General features: G+C 35.6%; 1 protein-coding gene across 2 annotated transcripts in view; it reads right to left on the bottom strand.

Moving 5' to 3' along the window:
- LOC108739521 overlaps positions 1 to 20,777 on the bottom strand; it is a 250,548-nt gene that overhangs the window by 97,262 nt on the left and 132,509 nt on the right. Inside the window, exons 1-2 of one of the 2 annotated variants that reach the window (XM_018473446.2) lie at positions 19,746 to 20,104; positions 12,222 to 12,543 (exon numbers count right to left, since the gene is read on the bottom strand). In XM_018473446.2, coding sequence (XP_018328948.1) covers positions 12,222 to 12,515 — 294 coding nt within the window. In that variant the 5' untranslated portion in view covers positions 12,516 to 12,543; positions 19,746 to 20,104. Of the gene's footprint in view, positions 1 to 12,221; positions 12,544 to 19,745; positions 20,105 to 20,777 lie in introns of those variants that run through there. The other variant, XM_018473447.2, reaches the window with a different exon arrangement.

Raw genomic sequence — 20,777 nt, 5'->3', positions numbered from 1 at the left:
ATACATTGCGTATAGCCTGTTATCTTCGTCTGATGTTTTTTGCTGCTCCAATATTTTAATTGTATTTTGTTACGTATCTTACTCATATCTTGAGATACTGCTGGATCAATTTGATTATATAAAAAGTATTTTTTTAATAGTTTCGCTGCATCTAGTGCTTGTTTGATGCTTGGTGGAGGGACAGGATCGTTTTCTTCAACAACGTACACAGCAGCAGTTCTTATCTATTTCGGCAACTTAGAAAGTACTACTTAATGATTTATAATTGTTGTCGTTAAATAGAGTGAGCGTGACTCTATATAGAGTGTAATATTGTATAGAAAACAATGCAAACCAACCAAAGTCAAGCAATTTCGACGTTTTAAGAAGTTTGTCGTTAAATCGGGTGACGTTATAAAGAGTTTACACTGTATTTTGTCAGATACATATAGTTAAACATATATTATCATGAAAAAGCTAAATATTCGACACATTTCGGGGAGTAATATAATTTAGGGATCTAGGCGATGGAAATGAATTTGACTGTAAACGTTTTTTCATATTCAGGTAAATTGTCAGTAACGGAAGTGAATTTGATTCTGCTCTAACTGCCCGGGAGATTGTACCTACTGAGATTTTATTAGATACTTTAACGGTCTGAGCTAAGCAATAACTTTTTTGTTTAGCGGCGTTATTTTAGTAAAACGATTACAATTGAAAACAATCGTCCGGTACGTGGGGTCCTGAAAATTTAATAGTGTGAAAAGGAATAAAATTCCACACGAGCGCCTTTCTCATTTTTGTTGCTCCGAACCAGAACTGAATAGATTCAATTCATATCGGATTTTATGACCGAATAAAGAACTCCCGCTGTTCAGTTGTTTTTAGAGTCCAAACTCTCATTAAATTAAATGACATAGGTGCTGCAAAAGGAAATAGATGGCGATATTCAATTCCAATACTGTTCGCTGTAAAATATTACAGTTTTAAATGTTTTCATAATTATAACAATAATAAGAACACAATATTCAGGTTCCTTTAAACGCTAAAGGATGCTGAATTATGAAAATATTAATCTTGCAGTCAATAGAAAAATTTGTAGTTAGAATTATTAAAAAAAAGAGTACCTACCTAAGTATCAGAAGATTAAATAAGCAAGACGAAGACTTAAGGCGCAAGACTAAGATCAAGACCGAAACTGTATAAGCAAGACTAATAGCAAGACTGCAACAGTTTTAGTCCAGTAATAATAAGTAACGATTTCTGTCGTAATAGAGAGAGTTTATTGAAATTTAGGGTAGTTTCAACCCCACCAATAAACTTTTATTGACCATCTATAAAACGTAATAAGCAAGACGAATATCAAGACTAGAACAGCCTTGGTCTTTGACTAGTTCTACTCATCACTATATCCCACTAACCTCGACTTTAGGCATATGATACTGTTGATGTTTTTGAATGACAATTTAACAAGGTATGTTCCGAAGGGGGTGGGGGTGGGTGGGATCGAAAGAGGGGGTCTCCCCCACCACTGCACCATAAAAAGTTCCTGGCGGTCTCATCCCCATAAAAGGTTATAGGTGTTAGATGGGGGTGGGAGTATAGGGGATCGAAAGAGGGTGGTCACCTGAGTAAAACGCCATAAAAAATTTGCGGCGGTCTCACCCCCATAAAAAGTTATGGGGGTTGAAAGTTGATTATTTTGACAATTTTCATACATTATAATTCAAATAAAATTCAATAAAAAAAATATTATCAAGCAGATGGAGGTGGGGGATCGAAAGAGGGTGGTCACTTGAACAAAACCCGATAACCTAACCTAACCTACCCTATTGATAAAGATATTTAAATAATGTTTTAAATAACTTTCTCAATATTTTTATGTATTTTTCCATTAGTTTTATCTTTGAATATTGTTTAAGAATGACTATATAAATATTTACATGCCTAGAAATGTATAAAAATTGGCATATTTATTAACTTTGAACCCCTATAACTTTTTATGGGGGTGAGACCGCCACGAACTTTTTATGGTACAGTGGTGGGGGAGACCTCCTCTTTCGATCCCCCCATCTCCTTCCCCAAGGGGGGCATCATCTAAACTTTTACCCAAGGTATTAAAAAACAATAAAATATACAGGGTGTCCTAGGGGGTATAGTCCCAACAAGTATAGTCATATATTTCAAAATAAAGGAGTTACAACTTGGGGCGTTTTTTGTAATCCACCCTGTATACGTATACACCTATAAATATAGGCAAATTTACCGGGATTGCCTGCTGCAATTTTATGGCTTTCAAATGAGGCACCGGTCCATAAAGTTTGCATCCAATAAAATCCCTCTTCATCCAATTCAGATCACTGTAGCCACGTATAGCTACATACAGTAGTGGTGTATGTATTCATTCATTGGGGCTCTTGCTAAAAACTGTATTCATTTGTTTCTACCGTTCGCTTGTTAATAACAACAGGGTAATAACAAAAGTGTCTATGTATGAAGCGGAGTATTTCCACGCGATACGTAACTACATTTCAATACATACGTCTGTGTAAAACATATATATGCGTGTGTTGTCGATGAACAGGACATTTCGTTTTTCCGTATGTCGAGTGAGTGAGTGAAAACGTTGGTAGCACTAAATCATGCCTTTAACCATGGTCGAGTCGAGGAAGAACGATTTATCATTAGCCGCTCTAAATATAGTAGTACAGACTATTAAACACAGTCAAATATACACTGGGATGCACAAGCGATAATAACAACGGTAATAACGGAAACTCCTCATCTCTGTTTTCTCTCTGTCTGTCCGTCTCCGGTGCCTTCATTTTTATTGCGGTTTGTGGTGCTGGGATTATTGTGTGAGAACATCTTTGTTTCCGTCGGTTCTAGAATGCGATGCGCTTATTAGAAACTTCAATGAATTGGCATATCATGACTCTTTAACGCAGAAAAAGGAACCATCAAATTGAGAGTATTTTACCACATTTTAGGAAAACGTTTTTTATCCAACTGTGAAGTTTTGACCTTTTAAAGCGTTGAATAGTATAAAAATGTAATAGTTCTGGTAAGACACGACGCGATGTAAACTTTCTAAAACGGTATTCAAATTCGTACAGACACTATGGTAGACCTTCATGCCTAAGAAGGTGTCCTAGCCGTAGGAAAAATATTTATTAAAAAAATGCCATTTAGTTACCACTAATAATAATTAATGGTAATAAATGGAGAATTACCAATGGGATGAATGGAATTTCCACTAGAATGCTAGTGGAAATCCCATTCCCGAACTCAATGGGATTTCTGTTGGAATTTCCTTTCCTAAATCCAATGAAAATCCTAGTGTATATTCTTTATTCTTTACTTTTAATTCTTGTTAGTGGCAATTAAATGACATTCTTTTTAATCAATATGAAATATGAGGTTTTTCGACGAAAACAAATATAAATTACATGACAATGATTATTCCAAATAATGTCTTTTTTATTATTTTTAAAGTTTGCTTTGACAATCACATTAACTTCAGCACGTCTTTCTCCATTTTTTTTTAATAAGTTTTAATCATCTCAAACCAGATCTTATCCATTTTTAGGTACCCAATTGTTTTTCCATTTATATTGAATGGTATTAAATAGAATTTATAAATTTTGCATTGGTTCCCATTGATAATCAATGGAAAGTTTTCCTATGTAAATATTAATGGAATTATTGTAAATGAAAACAATTATTTTTCTATTTATACCAAATGGTTTCGAATGGAATTTATAAATTTTCCATTGATTCCTTTTGAAGTTCAATGAAATTTTTTCCTACAGGTATCAACCTATTTTACCTATTTTTTATTGACTTTCGTAGAGTCCCCCGGTCTTCTATTCTTTCTAATATCCTATCTCAAACCTGCCGAAACTACGACCTAAACCGAAACTGCGTTTGGGAGTTCTCGCGCTCTGCTCGGTCATGTTCGGCGCGTTAAATTCCATACAAGCGAAGTAGATCAGTAGACATTTCGCATCTTCAAAAGAAAAATGAGTCTAGTCTGGTATACTTACTCAAATAAACATGTCACCTATTAAGTATTTTTAAGGCGCAATTAAAGTATTTCCTTAAATGAGGGGTTGTTATGTTGATTTTGATTTGATTATCAATAAGTGAAAATGTCAAAGACTGCAGAGCTATGTGATTTAAAGATACAAAAATAAAACTGACTGATTATAATAACGTTTTCTTTATTTTTCTCTCAAAACATGATCCTAAGTTTCGGTTTCGGTTTCGGCCGAAACTGAGACCGTTGCCGAAATTCGGTTTCGGTTTCGGTCGTAAAAACCAGTTTCGGTCGGACACTACTAATATCTCTTCGTTTCTAACCTTCTCTACCCACGGTATCCTCACCATTCGCCGGTAACACCACATTTCAAGTGCTTCTAAGTTTTTCTTTTCCGTCGCGCCCATCGTCCATGTTTCGCACCCTTACAGCGCCACGTTCTTTAACAATCTCTTTCGACTTGCCATTTATAATTTGACTTAAACTTATACCATTCAAAGACAATTTAACAACAGTTACTTTAAGTTAAGAATATGACTCAACTAAAACTATCAACTTAAAAGATAATAACGACGAAAACCTCCCACTACATATATGCATTTTTTACTAATGATGATTATGAAGGTTCTAAAATAATAATGGCCGTCTTGTTCAGCTAAACGTTGCTTGTAATCTACCACCGGCACGTCGAGCGGCAGGACCGTCTACAATCCATGTGTTCGCCCGTCCAACGTGGATATTAATATCTTGTAATTTTCAGTGGTGTTCTTTTGTACATATGGCGGGTAGACAAATTAATTTATGGTCTACTAAATGAGCCGACTTCCATTTGTTGCTGCCCTCTATTATTAACGTTGCATTCACGGCGCATCGTTGGAAAGTATCATCATTTGCAGTAACAAATGTGCATTGCTCGCTGTTACTGGCTGCATACTCTTGTAATTTTCGGTACCGTAGTCTCAACTCCCTTAGGAAAAATAGAAGGTTGATTGAATGACCCATTCAACATTTACAGCGGAATATTTAGCTCAATTTTTCGTGTTCCATACTGTTGGATTTAGACATATAATACAATATACGTCATACATGTGACTTACTGTACAAAAATTGTATTCGCTTATTGTTTAGTCTCAAGGAGAAAATTTATTGTATATCGACAGGATCAGCGTCAATTTGTAGCGACGCAGTATGTTTAAGAACAACTGTTATCGAATACTTTCCTGCGTGCTATATTAATTATGTTTTTGTAAAACACACAAAATGTAGCTAGTTGCATCCGAACTCTTTAACATATATCTGACGAAAGAAAAATATAATTTTGAGTTTACACATTTAACTTGTGTTTTTACTTTTGCTTCCATAATCCTACTCAATACTGAATTAAAAAATGTGAATCCTTATTGTGGTAGGATGATGATGATTTGCCCACCTGTCTGTCTGTCAACATCATTTCTCTCAGGAGCGGGTGAAGGTATCGAATTGAAACTAATATCACATACTAAAGTCTGGAGTCCCTTTGGACTTGTTAAAAGCTCAAGTCTCTAACGACTTTTAAAATGTACTTTCATACAATCTTAAAATTTGGCGAGAGGCTTTCCTACAGATGTGAAGCGAAGAAAAGAAATCATATAATTATTTATCTATAATTCCATGTGGACTTATTACTTGATAAACTTAATTTGAAATTGTCTTTCACACAGCGTACAACAAACAAAAGTTTTTCAATTTGGAATACTGAGTAACCCTATAGAATTCTTAGAGTTACGAAACACTACGGCACGAGTCCTACTCGCAAATGTTATTTATTTTAAACGAATTCAATGAAGAGAAGTTTCAATTTGCTTGATTCTGTTTTGGTTTTAAAGGAGATTTTATCAAAAATGGCTTAGTCCTTTTTTCTTAATGAATTAATTAATTGCAAAATAAATGAAAATCGAAGAAAAAAAATTAAACAAAAACAGACTTCAAAAACCCTCAGAGCACATGATTTAAGTAAATTATATATTATTATAACATCGGACTTGCAAAAGAGCATTTGGGACTGTACCCACGGCAATAAAAAATCATTTATTTCAGATGTTAACTAAATCTATGATAACTAATCAATCAATTATTGTTACTTAACAAATCTTTCTGTTCTTTTTTGCATCTTTCCTCTTATGAATGTTGTCAACATAGTACGAGGGTGGATTGATAAGTTTCCGGCCTGACCAAGAAAAACAAGGTTTTTAAAAATTTTTTTTTTTTATTTCTCAACATAATCTCCAAGGCTGATACATTTCTCATAGCGGTGTTCCAGTCTATTAATGCCATCTCTATAGACTGATTCGTCAAGCTCCTCAAAATAACCATTTACAGCTTCGATTACTTCTTCATTGTCCGCAAATCTCTTACCGCCAAGCCATTTTTTGAGATTAGGGAACAGAAAATAGTCACTCGGGGCTAGGTCTGGAGAGTAAGGAGGGTGCGGCATCAATTCAAACTTTAGATCGTTGATTTTAGCCGTCGCAACGATTGACGTGTGCGCTGGTGCGTTATCGTGATGAAACAAGATTTTTTTCTTCGCCAGATGAGGTCGTTTAATTTTCACCTCGTGGCTCAAACGTTGCAATAAGTCTGCGTAGTATTGACCAGTGATAGTATTACCCTTTGCAAGGTAATCAATGTATATAATACCTCTTGCATCCCAAAAAACAGTAGCCATAACCTTGTTCGCCGAAAAAATTGTTTTTGCCTTCTTTGGAGTTGGTTCCCCTGGTCCAATCCACTGTTTAGACTGTTCTTTGGTTTCAGGAGTGTAGTGGTGGACCCACGTTTCGTCAACGGTTACGAATCGACGCAAAAATTCGCTTGGATTACGCTTATACAATGACAAATTTGCGGTAGAAATGTTTTTTCGAATCAATTTTTGGTCGACTGTTAGCAAACGCGGCACCCATCTTGCACAGAGCTTTTCCATATGCAAATGTTGGTGCAAAATATGTTGCACACGTTCATATGACATCTTACAGGTCTCAGCTATCTCACGCACTTTCAATCTGCGGTCTCCCAGCACTATTTGATGAATTTTTTCGATCATATCTGGAGTTGTGACCTCAACGGGGCGTCCTGAGCGAGGCCCATCAGAGGTGCTCACACGACCCTTTTTAAACTCGGAAACCCACTGCTTAACGGTTGAATATGACGGGGAGGATGTCCCCAGTGTTGAGTCCATCTCTTTTTTAATTTCCTTCGGCGTTAACCCCTTCAAATAAAAGTATTTGATGACAGCACGATTTTCCTGCTTTTCCATTTTTACGAAAACCACAGAGGCGTCTTGTTCAGCGTGCTGTCAAACCTACACTAGCAAGGAGATCGGGCTGAAACTATAGCTACAAGCTATCCAAGGATGGTACTATAGAATGTCACCTCAAGGTAGGCCTAGTGGCGTCATCTCTTGGTTAGGCCGGAAACTTATCAATCCACCCTCGTATGATAGCGATTTACTATGTATCTAACATTATTCTCTGATTATTACAGACTTTCTATACAAAAACTAGTGAACAACTGTCGGAATAATCGGTAATTTCAGCTACTTCTATCATCCCTTGTAGTAGCCGAGCCGAATCAGGTGATTTGAAATGATCGAACTGATGATCTAGTTCGTGGCAACGCATCAGTTACACGTACAGTAAAAGTTGTACTGTTCCGAGCCGATTTAGTGTGAGCCCTGCTTTATAATTCGCTCAAAGTTAATTAGCAGTTTTTCAAATTAGTAGATATTGCTTTCAGAAACGTCTAGGCCGAATTTAAAATAGCGATTTATTCGAATTGGTTGCGACAGAAACACGCACTTCGAACATTAGCCGAGAGAAGTTCTAGTGTGTGCTACTTAGATAAGAAAAAAATTTTTTTAGGGGACAAAGTATTGCCCCTGGAGCTAAACAATAGACGGAATGCAATGATAGTGTCAATGTCTTTTTATCAGCCTATCAATATTTGTCCGCGTTAACAAACGGTTCCGTTTATTTGCATTAATTTAGTTATCTATTCGTAGAACAAATTTCCGTGGAGCATGAAACATGGTTTGCGTCAGATTTTTGTTTATTCTAGCATTAATCACCGCATGTACCCATTTACGTGCTTAATGACCTGGGTTGGTCGTGGACCATTTCCTGGATTTCTGGGAAAAATTACTGGCTAATTCATGTTTATCACTAAAAGGTTTCAATATCCAAATTATCCGATATTTGAATATGTATTTGTAAAAATATTCAAGTACCTACCTATTTGAATATGTTCAATTCATTAAAAAAAAAATATTTATCAAACCAATGTTTTATCTATATAAAGTTTTAGTAACTTTTATTAATGGTTGTTGATCTTTGAGTATGTATTACTTCACCAAATCGGTCAGTATTACAGTTTTTTACTAAAAAAAAAGCCTTGCAAAAACCCAACAGCCTGGGTGAAACATTGACTGTGGTTTTTTAAATAAAATTATTTTAATCCCAGTATTGCTTAGATTAAAAAGATTTAAAATAATTGTTTCTAAAAGTAGGTATTTGAATCATAAATTTTCAGATATTTAAAAATTCAAATCCAATCCCTAACATTATCACTGCCGGCTTTAAATGAAGCGGAGCCGAGGTCTAAAAGCGATTTCAAAAAATAGTTTTTAAATAATTTGCCAGTTTTATTTTCTTTAGTTCTGACAAAATAGGCTATTATTAAACAGTTATATTAGATAGTAAATATTATACAATTCTAGGCACAGAAATGTACTAACTAATGTAGAGCAGTAACTAAAAGCGAATTATTAAATTCCTTAATTATATCCTAATTATTTTTATGTAAGAAATTAAAATTACATTATTCCAAAAGTTAATTTAAATTCCTTAAAATCCTTCCCAAAAACAAACCAGTTTCTTTCCAAAAATTTAATAAATCATGATAATTTAAACATTTAAAAATAGAAATGTTCCTTGAGATTTTGGCTGGCTAAGGTTGGTCGATATCCTAACTGACGTTTTTTTGTGATAATCTGTTTTTAGTCTTGACTTCCGAAGTAAACATTTCATTTTTGAAGGGCATTCCCATTAAAATACGTTCCATATACATAATTGCTTTATATCATTCAAAATAACTATATTTACGTCATTTAGAGCTCAATTAAAAAGCAATTAAATCCCTAAGGCTGTGTTTCACTTTTATTTTTTATTGTCATTGTCCTTCAACTGTCTGAAGTTGATTGCTATTATTAAGAAGGCATTGGGTACAAGAAAGCAATAAATATGGAGTTATGTACAAGCAAAAGAATTTTAACAACGTTGACTTATTTCGTTTTTTCGCTTGCTCGGTATATTATTAAGTAGATAATATATGTATTCCTTGTCAGTTCAGCTTTTAATGCATTATTAAAAATTATTTATTTGTTCATGAATATCTATTTTGTCCCCTTTAAGGTAATATCCGCCAGATATATACACTTGGGCTAACGTTTCTTCCAATCCTCTAAGAATCATCTTTTGTGATCTTGTTCACTTCCTCCTTCGAAGCCGTCTTCATCTCTTCAATCGCAACGTAGCGTCGTCCTATCATGGGCCTCTTCGATTTCGGGTTCACGAAAGTCACTGGGGCCAGATCTAGGCAGCTGCGGCATTATGTGTGTGTTGTTTTAGGCCAAAAATTCGCGCAAAACAACAATGTGTAAGCAGGGGCGTTGTGTTATCATGGTGCAAAAGCCAATTTTTGTTCTTCCACAAATCCGGGCGTTTCTGGCGGATTGCATCGTGCAAATTGCGCATAAGTTACAAGTTATATTCCTTATTGACCGCTCTGGCAAGAACTCAAGAAGATACATCACGCAACTGTAAGCAAAACCTTCAAATTCCACCTAACTTGGCGCGCTTATTTCTCGTGCGGCAGCTTCCTTTGGGATGATTGAGCTTTGGTTTCCACTCATGATTCGTCACCAGTTATGACCCTCTGCAGTAAATTTTTGGGTAGTTGCGGGTAGATTCCAACAGCTCCTTATCAATATTAATGCGATGCTATTTTTGATCGAAATCGAGCAATTTTGATACAAATTCCGCGACGACCCGTCACATGCCCAAATCATTGGTAAAAATCGAATGGCAGGGAACCAATCGATATGTTTCGGTCTTTAGCAACTTCTGTAACGGTTCATCATAGTTTTCGTCTGTTGTTGACGCGTCCGGCACGCTCTTCGTCGTTCACATCTTCTCGGCCCTCTGAGAACCTTTTGTACCACCGATAAACGTTGCTTCGGTCCAAGGTAGTTTCACCATATGCCACAGTCGACATTCGGAATGCGTCCGCGCACTTGATTTTGTTTTAGACCTCGTACATGACTAAATCCAACAATTCTAAATGTTTGCCCTCAATGGCTAATAATATCGTTTGTTTCATACTTGTAGAAACCAGGGATGTTACGGAGCTTCGACTCCGGTTCCGTTAAGTCGAAACTTCCAATTACTATTACACCTTCGGTTCCGACTTCGGCTCCGACACTTTTAAATCGAAGGTTTTAATCGGAGGCCGAGCATAACATAGCGGCGGCGCGGCGGCCTGTGTCGACTGTTATGAACAGGTTCATAGTATGAACTTCATACATGTCGCGCGGGGAATCCCCCCTACTTCCACTATTTATTTTATAATTGAAAATTGAAATGAGAAAAATTTGACTAAATAATGTTTTATTTGTCCTTAAACAAAAATTCTTTCTCATGCCACCACTTTTGACCCTGCCTCCGACTCTGATTCCGACTCCGATAAAACTACCTCCGTTACATCCTTGGTAGAAACCCTCAATAGTCATAGTCTACATGGATGTCAATGACGAAGACATACATAATATTAGAATATTCAGGATAACGTCAATGTAGTTGTACGCTTTACATCCTTCATGAAAAAATGAACAAAAAATAATAGTTCCCCTGTGATTTTACTGGCCAGTTGTCACCGTTGTTGTGTTTATGGGCTATGTTTACGAATACCGGTGGTCGCATAGCGCATAGCGCGTTACGTAAACTGGCCGATTAATTTCATTATTCCCAATAAATCTCAATTGCACTGGTAGCGAAATTGGATATTTCTTGTATGCCAATTCACGGTAGGTAGAGAGGAGAGATAGGTACGTCGATATGTAGAAAGCAGATTGTTGAGGTATGCCTGATACTAATACAATGCGCGAATGCAAGCTACCGACATGACTGTGCTTTAATGTTAATAACACAACATAATGCAAAGATATTGCAGTAACACTTCACCAGTCGCCACATTCACGTCTATCGAATTACCTAAATAATATGTATGCAATACCAGCGAGATTTCACCGGATAAATCATGATATTTTCTCAACATTCCCGCTACATATTATCGCATAATACCTACCTATACCTGAAATTACAGAGCCAGGTTGTAATAACTACCGCGTAAAGATATCGAACTACCTACGTACACCTATGATCGTGTGATTTACTTTTTAATTAGAAATCTGGCAAACAAAGAAAGACAACTATAGACACAATCTATCTGTCATATATTCGAAAATCACCTATATCACGTTTTTAATTAAAAGATTTCATGTTTCAATTTCTAATTGCAAAGTTTCTTTGCATTACCGAGTATTTCAACATTTGTTGCACGCCCTTATGACGTAGGACAGTGATAAGTTCTCAAAAAATTTTTNGGGCCCAGGAGCTCTTGCAGGAATGTGGAATATAATATGGACAAGGTAAAAGAAGGAAATGGGAAGGGAAAGGCTCCGTAACCAAGACATTTACAATCAATATAAAATCACTAAGAAATCAACAATTCCGTTTAACTTATCTTCTGATTACAAACCTTTCATTATCAAACTTTTGTCACCATATTTGTTTATAAAATAATAATAAAAATGATAATTATAGTAGTATCAAGCAGAGATACACCGGATAGTAGTTTTACCGGCTACCGGATAATCGTGTAACCGACATTAGTTTTGTAACCGCTACGATTAATGGTTCATATCTTTGTTCTGACAAGCTTTCCATTAAATACCACCCTTACCAACGTCCCAAACCACATTCACTCCTGTTCAAAAAGTGGTTTAAACACTAAATAGAATTGCAATGTTTGGTTGGCGGATTCTCAACGAGAGGGTTGTCGGATCCAAACCGGGTACCTGGCTCATCTTAACTTAAAATTTAAAATTACTCACCGGCAAAGCTTCGCATGTTTCGACTGGTAGCGAATCCTCAGAGCAGAACAGAGGATTGTCCGGTTGCAGAGACGGCGGCCTCGGGGGTGGCGGTAGCATAAACCTAGGAGGCGGTGGTCCAGGACAGTCGCACTCCATACCAGCAGAGGCGTCCATGGACCACATCACTTCTGCCTCCTGAGGCTTTTCGGCGTTAGTTGTGGTTGTGAAATGCTCCCCAGAGGAGGGAGTCGTCCACCCCACCTGGTCGCCGCCGCCGTTTTCGCCTCTTTTTCGTCCTGGAGGCTCTTCCATAGACTGCTAGCCGTTTCTACCACCGATTCTACAACAAAAACATCGTTTAAGTCGAGTATTCCATACATATAAACAATTGCATAAATTAATTAAAAACAAAGTAAACAGGGATACGTAAAGAAATGTTGATATAAAAAGCTACTTGCGATAAAATTCCGCACATACGTATACTAAAGACAAGTAAAGGTCAGTGTTGAATTCGGAAGACAGTCATTATCATTAAGGGTCGTCAGTCCTAAGACGCGCATATCCAAACTTTCTCTAAAAGTGGAGCATCCCACATCCTTAACTATGTACTTGTGGACAGTGATCTAATCTAGGCCCACCTTTACCCTTCTTACAATATGTGTCTAACTAATCTGAGGTGTGCTAGCAACCTTTCTCCCTTATTTCGTATTGATTTTCAATTTCGCCGCGCTTCTTGTCCACTTTTCGCACCCGTACAGTCTTGCTCCAGACATATACACTTAATTTTACGAATTTCTAAATTAACCTTTCGCCAACACAGAAATAACTTCTTTTTATTAGAGGTGACTCTACCTTACGCTATCTTCTGTTTTATATCTCTATCGCACCTTCCATTCTGAGTTATATACCTTCCATTACACCGAAAATCGGCCATTTTTCGTCTCCCGTCTTTATATTCACTTCACCTATAGTCACGTTAAAATTAGCATGATAACAACAATATTCTTATCATGATACTTGATCATTTTTGATCATTATCCTTTTGATTCCTGTTTTAAAATTCACAAGTTTTGCTTTATAAAATTTTCTTAGTTTTGTTAGTCCCATTGCACCCTGTATAATATCAGTTCGGTTTGCGTGAGTCATAAACAAAAGTACACGCCCCATTTTGCGTATATGCGTGCGTGCGTGGGTAAAAGTTGAAGCGATTAGTGCTTAAATGTTTCATTCGACGTCAACATCGATACTTTGAAACCCATTTTTCATTGTACACCGAAGACAAATTGAGCGTTGTATTCCGAGACATAGCACAGGGGTGTAATAAGGGTTCCAGGTTTACTACTAACCTGAAGCTTGAATGTCAGAAAAGAGGAAGGATGAAACAGTGATGATACGTGGGCATATTACAGAAAATCTATTGATATCTTGAATAATTACGGGATTTACTAATTAAAAACCAAATTAAATTTGAAATGACATCAAGCAAACATGAAATAGTGCTATTATACAGAATGCGGTTATTATACGTTGTGACTTGTACGTACACTACCTATGTATACTACCTCCTATAACCTAAGAATCAAAGAATGTAAGTACGTGATTCTTATTGCAATTTTATTATCTTTTGCATGGCTCTCACTTGACTTCCAAACACTTTAGCAACATTTGTTCTTAATGCGCCCCTGCACAATAGTCGGATTATGCTATCAAAATTTCATTCTAATCTACCCAATAGTGGGATACGCGTTGATAAAATCAGTTAGGACAATCTCCTTAATATGTACCGAAATTATTGGAAGATTGCATCACCATTATCATCATCATCTTTATCATAGAGTCGTTAGCCCCAAGACTAGTTGAACACGCACCTGTTTCTTCCTATAATGAGCCAACCTTACAGCATTTCCCGAAAACTATTTGCAACCAGTAATCTAATCTAGGTGTTCTCTGCCCTTTTTGACTCTTGTTTCTGGTTTTAACGTGTCTCTAACTAATCCATTACGTTTCTTTTACTTATTGACTTCCATAGCACCCCTAATAACTCCTTATTTCTACACAGGATTTTCATATCAAATTTCTCTTTTCCACCATCACATCCGTGAGGATGTAATTTGAGGATAATACCAGGATAAGGTAATGAGATAAGAATATAGGAGGATAGGAGAGGGAAAAACACTTGAGGTAAGGACATAAGAAATGGTTACTCCTTTCACAGATGCAAAAGCGATTAAGGCTTCCCGTGACAAGGCAATAACTAGCCTGTTGCGGTAGTAGAAAAAAAATACGTATGTTTAAGCTTAGTTTTGGCACCTTATTTATGGGATCAAATGCTCTTATGTAAAAGTGCCTAGGCCGCCACTGGAAAGAAGAAAGGGTGTTTGAGTTGTGAGAATCTACAGTGAACGATATTATTCTGAAAATCATTCTCCGTTAACAGTTTTGGGGCAAAAGTTGTTCATGCGGAACCGGTCAGCGCACGATTGAAGTTCATAATATAATGGCCTCAATGCTCCACCGGAAAAAGATGTCCCGCTTCAGTTACAGCCAAGAAGACAGGCCAGCGAGCAACTAACAACTAACTTGCTGCCGAAGCCTCCTCTTCTAGCTCCTTAAATAATAATAAAGACGAAGTCGAACCCGTTGCGTTGCTGTTTCGACGATGACAAAAAAATATCAAGAGTTAGATCCCGATCATCAGATAGTGTCTCTCTTATTTCAAATTAATTGATTGAGGACAGAGCAGCTCTTAATCTCGAACTGTCCGAGAAAAGGAATTATCATTCTAGTGGAAAAGGACGAATAAAAGAATCGACTAGTGACGGTCGATAAGTCAATTAAATAGAGCTTTTCTTTCCGAAGTCATTATTAGATTACAATTTCACTGTTCTTATCAAAAGAATTAGGTACCTATTTAATCGCTAAATGCACTTAATATTATATTATGTAGTTCGTTCGTTAATAATATCATGCAATGCATTATCGGGTGACTTAGAGCCGCAATTTTTGATTGAAGATATTTCGAAAATGATAGTGCTAAATTACTAGACATATCATTTGGATATACCAAATCAGGGGCCCAGGAGCTCTTGCAGGAATGTGGAATATAATATGGACAAGGTAAAAGAAGGAAATGGGAAGGGAAAGGCTCCGTAACCAAGACATTTACAATCAATATAAAATCACTAAGAAATCAACAATTCCGTTTAACTTATCTTCTGATTACAAACCTTTCATTATCAAACTTGTTAGTCACCTCATTATTATGTATCTAATAATATATAATAAGAAAGTCTCTATTTCCTAGAGTTTAAAAAAAACTGTTGATGAATTTAAATGCAGGTTTCACAAGTAATTCTTTTTCATCATCATCATCATCATCATCATAAGGTCGTCAGTCTTAAGACTGGTTGGACACGTACCTCCACTCTTTCGTATCCTGAGCTAAACTTCGCATTTACCCAAAACTAGAACAACCCACATCCTTAAATATTTGCGAACAGTAATCTAACCTAGGTCTACCTCTTCCATAGAGTCCTCTGTTTTCCTATTCTTTCTAATACCTCTTCATTTCTAACCTTTTCTACCCACGTTATCCTCATCATTCGCCTTTAACACCACATTTCGAAAGCTTCTAACCTTTTCTTTTTCGCCGCGCTCACTGTCCATGTTTCGCACCCGTATAGCGCCGTGTCCAAACATACACATTTAACAACCTTTTTCGAATTTCTAAATTAATCTTTCGCGAGCATAGATGACTGCTTTTTATTAAAGGCGACACGACCCTGCGCTATCCTCTGTTTTATATCCCTACTACTCCTTCCGTCCTTATCTGACTTTCTGGATATCTAAAATCAGTCACTTCTTCTCAATTTTTGTCTCCTATCCTTATATTCGCTCTTTTCCTACTTTTTCTTCCCTTGCATATCAGTATTTTAGTTTTAAATTCGTTTTATTTTTATTTTAAAAGGGCAGGAATACTTAATAAAGTTTTACCTCTTCTAAATGTAAGTTTACTAGAATTTTGTAAAATCTGTAACTATAGTACATCCTACAATTCAAAATTCTAACAGGCAAATATTTAATTGGTAATAAAATAGTGCATTTTCAAGAAAAAGTTTTTAGCAATACTACTATAAAGCCAGTAATTTACTATTCTTAGAACAGATCATAGGTAAGTTTAAGTTAAAACTTCTGCTTTTAACACTTGTTTCTTTTTATGCTTGAGCTTCCATAACGAATTAAATCTAATGACAGAACTGATACTAACATTAATTGATGAAAATAAATACCTACTCTTCGTCATATTTTCTGACTTAATTTTTTAAATACCTAACAGTAAACCACTACTTCAATATCGATTCTTTTCTAATCGTATGTTCATTATTTTAAATATCAGAGAGCAAGTAGCAACTACTACTCTACGTTTCTCTTTAAATTTATTTTACAGAAATTGTTTTAAATTGTTTACGTACGTTTCAAAGAACTCCCTGTTATTAACAGATTACTTAGAAAACTAATAGAGTGAGCTTGTCTGTCGTGAAAAGATTCATCATCGCGTAAACACTTTTCTGTTATTTTTACAGACGCTTTACGCGAGATTCGAAGAAGATACATATGATTTTTAGAGACTACAAAAACGCCGGTATTATTTTAGACTGGAATTTTGCCTACGACCTGTTTATTAAGTAGTATGTTTCTACAAGGAACAAGTTTATTACAGGTAGCTCGATGTCGAAGTGCTAATTATTAAAATGATTATCGAATCATTCGAAATATGCGATAGGGCGATGTTAACACAAATACCTTTGAGACGGAGGACGATCTAGGTATTATTCAACATGCCAGAAATTTTAATCACTGGGTGGGGAATCATAATTAATTACAGGTATGTACTTGATCCTTTTAATTTAGTATCCGATCCTTAATAATCCTTTTAAGCAGTTGATACATAGGTAGGTACATCATTTCCTATCAATATAAATCCTTTATATGAAGGTGCTAGAAGGAGATAAAGTGAAAAATAGGGAATATCAAGAATACCAACATGCTGAGATATTAAAAATGGTTATTACGATGAAAATACAATTGAAATATCCGTAGGAGATAAAAAAATACATAAATTATTTACTAAACTTTATGTAGGTAAGCACATTTTACCATATTGTAGTATCATCAGGAGTTGATAGGTATTAGTTTTACCTTAAATTAGGGATCGATCGATATCAAAAAAACATCGATGTTGAGATCGATATTAACATCGAATCAAAAGTATAGATGTACGACAAATATCGATTGAAAAACATCGATATGTCTAAAAATATCGTTGTTTTCAGTAACAAATAAAACTTTCTATTATATTTATGAAATGTGTTTATTGTTTTTGAAATTACAAAAGTTAAAGAAACAAATTATCAAAATATCGATGTTTTCCAGCTAAACGTCGCTTTATTCATCACCGATAAATATCGATCTTCCCTACCTTAAATATTAAATGGTTCGATTAACGCATCAGGGTTTAGGACGTTGTTTCCGAAATCATTAGTTTATTGCCCATATGCCCCAAGTGATTTTTATCAGTTTGTAATATTTAACTAACACCTCCTGCTTCCCTTTATCATGCTGTTATTTAAAATCACATTAACATAATTTTAATGAATTTCTAAATTAACCGTTCGCGAGCATAGAAATTACTTCTTTTGTGAAAGTTGACTCGACCTTGCATTATCCTTTGTTTTTTTTATATCTATAACTGCTTCTTCGATCCTAAATTATTCGACTTCCTTGACACCTAAAATCAGCGACTTTTAATTTTTCGTCTCCTAACTCTATAATCACTATGGAGTGGAATACATCGAGGAATTGGGAGGGATTTCCTAGATGGTAATAACGATTCCTGTCAATGGGAAGTGGAATTCGGTGGTTACTAGACTAGTAATTTATTCTGAAATTATCGCATCTCTAGACATAGATACCTATACTCATGTTTAAAAATATGTCACGCTTAATTTAACAGTAGTAACAAGGCAGACATTGATAACAGGAGATCGAATTAATCATACGTCAGCTTTGATATGATCCCGTGTTCTAACAAACTTTATCTCATAAACACGAATTACATGACAGAAACGAAAGGGTAATTCTCGAAACAGGTTGACTTGTATTACAAAATGACGTAATTTTAATTTGTATTATTCTTTGATAACGACTGCCTAGTGGAAGAAATTACATTTTGAACGCGAATGTATCATGAAACGATACGAGTTTCAGTAAGAAAGTGCATTATTTACATCCAGGAGGGAAAGCCATACTTTTTTCCCTTTCTCTGATTTCAGGAAGGCAAGCACAACATTCCCTCCCGGTTAAGAAAACGCATTCACTTTTTTTTAAGAAAGGATTTTAGCATCCTCGCGTGGTTTCCACCCTCAGCTTTGAATAGGGTGACAATTTCCATGCGAAGGACGTTAAAATGCTTTCCTAAAAAACAGTAATTAATGAGATTTCTTACCTAGAAAGTAATGCTACACTTTCTCGTTTTTGATGAAAGTACTTTTGGAGCATGTTTATGGGTTCGGGTAGCAATTCACATACTAAACTTAATCATTGAATGTTTTAAGGATTTTAAATGTATTTTGAAGTTTAAGGTACTTTACACAATAAGTTTTAGAGAGCTTACAACAACTTTTTAGATACTGAAATTTAAGGCTAAAATTAGAAAAGAGACAAATAAATTCGTGCAAGAACCAATTTTTTTTAATGCACAATTATAATTGGAAAACATAACAGAGGTTTCGTAGCTGGAAGGTACAATAAAAATTCAAAATTTCGATAATAACTCAAAAGGAGTGAAGAAGGAATATGTTTAGTAAAAAATGCATATATTATGTAGGCAGGTACAGGTAATCAACTCCGACCTCGCTACAAAAAGTACCTACCTATACCTGGGCAGTGGTTGGGAATTTCTACTTTTTTTCTTTTTCGAAATAGTTCATTAAATTTAATGGCACTGTCTGACTGGAAATTGAAAAAAAAAACAGAAAATTTCTACAACCTAAAAAAGTTTATCGTCGCCAATGTTTTACCTCCTAGGATTTTCAATATTTTTAATTGCGATAAGGAATTCTCGACTGAAGATTTTGAAAAATCAGAACTGGCAATCTATTTCTCGGAGTTTCGTACGTTAGAACATACTTATTATACCTGGGTATGGAAATAAAAATAAGTTGGGTTGGAGATAGAACACGTGCATGTTGCGTTTCCTCTTAATTTACCACTGGAGTATTTTTTACCTACTTCAAACTCAATAAATATACCTGAATAACTGTAACAAATTAGGAATACTCACTATAGTAAATGATTTATGAGGTACCTACAGAATTATAAATTTTGACTTTTCCTTTTCCAAGTTCCCATCACAACTTAACAACAGATCATACATAATTGATTATTACAAATAAAAAATTATAATACGTAATAAATGACATGTATAGTATTTTTTGGTACTTAGCGATTATGTTAGTTTTTTTATTTTAATGACAGACTAACCGGCAATTGTAATAATCCGCTTGTAAGTTCCAACAGGATAACAATTTTACTCATTATATATCACAACACATTTCACAAAGATCAATACACAAAAAAACCGAAAAACTAGATAATATAAAAATCTCAACGAACAGCAAAAAAAAGAACAAGAAGCGCACGAGACAAGTCGGTTCGCGAAATAACTTGCACCCGTCTTTCGTGACAGTTAAACAATTCAAGGTGTTCGAAAGGATTGCATTATTACACGGCTTCTAACTTCCTGATATATTCACTCAATTTACGTACAAACGAACAACTACTTCGATACGAATTCGCGAACGAGCGCACGTTTTGTAACGAGCTCTACGACGTACACCAAACAGAGGTTGAACGCAATCTGAATAATCACCGACAGCTGCACGTTCTGTTGACTGAGCTAGCCCCTACCACACGGTTTTCTCCAATGAATGGCCGCGTACAGAAGGGAACTTGGACCTAAGGTGGGGATAATAATGACATTATCCTGTAATTTATAGTAGACCAACTGAGTTTTCAGGATGCACAAACCAAAGCAAAAGTTGCGGTCCACTGTGCTGCAAAAATATTTTGCTTTGATTGTTTCTACTATTCCAGTTCCTCCTCAGAATTAAATTATTTTGTAATGAACTTAAGTTTTAAGTATTTGCGGAGTTTTTAAAAGTTTAAATATTGTACATTTAATGAATTAAAATTACGTAGGTACTGAACATAATCAGTTGATTGAGAGTGTAAAAAGGTTTATTGGAGTAAAACCTACACTGATGTTTCGCCTCTGATTTGAGACTTTTCAAAGTGAGTTTTTAAAGGTACAATATATTGGTTTTAAACTGGCGTGGTACATTTCGTCAACAATGTTCTCGAACGGATCAACTGACTGATGGGATTTACAACATTCACCATACTTTTTGCAGCTTTAGCTTCTTATGGCCTCAAAACGAAGAGACTGATGAATGCTGCGATTTTCGAAAATCAACTTGAAATCAAAAACTCACTAATTTTGAAAAATTAGCGGCT

Source organism: Agrilus planipennis, unplaced genomic scaffold (genome assembly GCF_000699045.2).
Source record: "Agrilus planipennis isolate EAB-ADULT unplaced genomic scaffold, Apla_2.0 scaffold34, whole genome shotgun sequence".
NCBI classification, from domain to species: domain Eukaryota; kingdom Metazoa; phylum Arthropoda; class Insecta; order Coleoptera; family Buprestidae; genus Agrilus; species Agrilus planipennis.
Note: the sequence above shows the minus strand (reverse complement) of the source record. Positions and strands in the feature narration are given on the sequence as shown.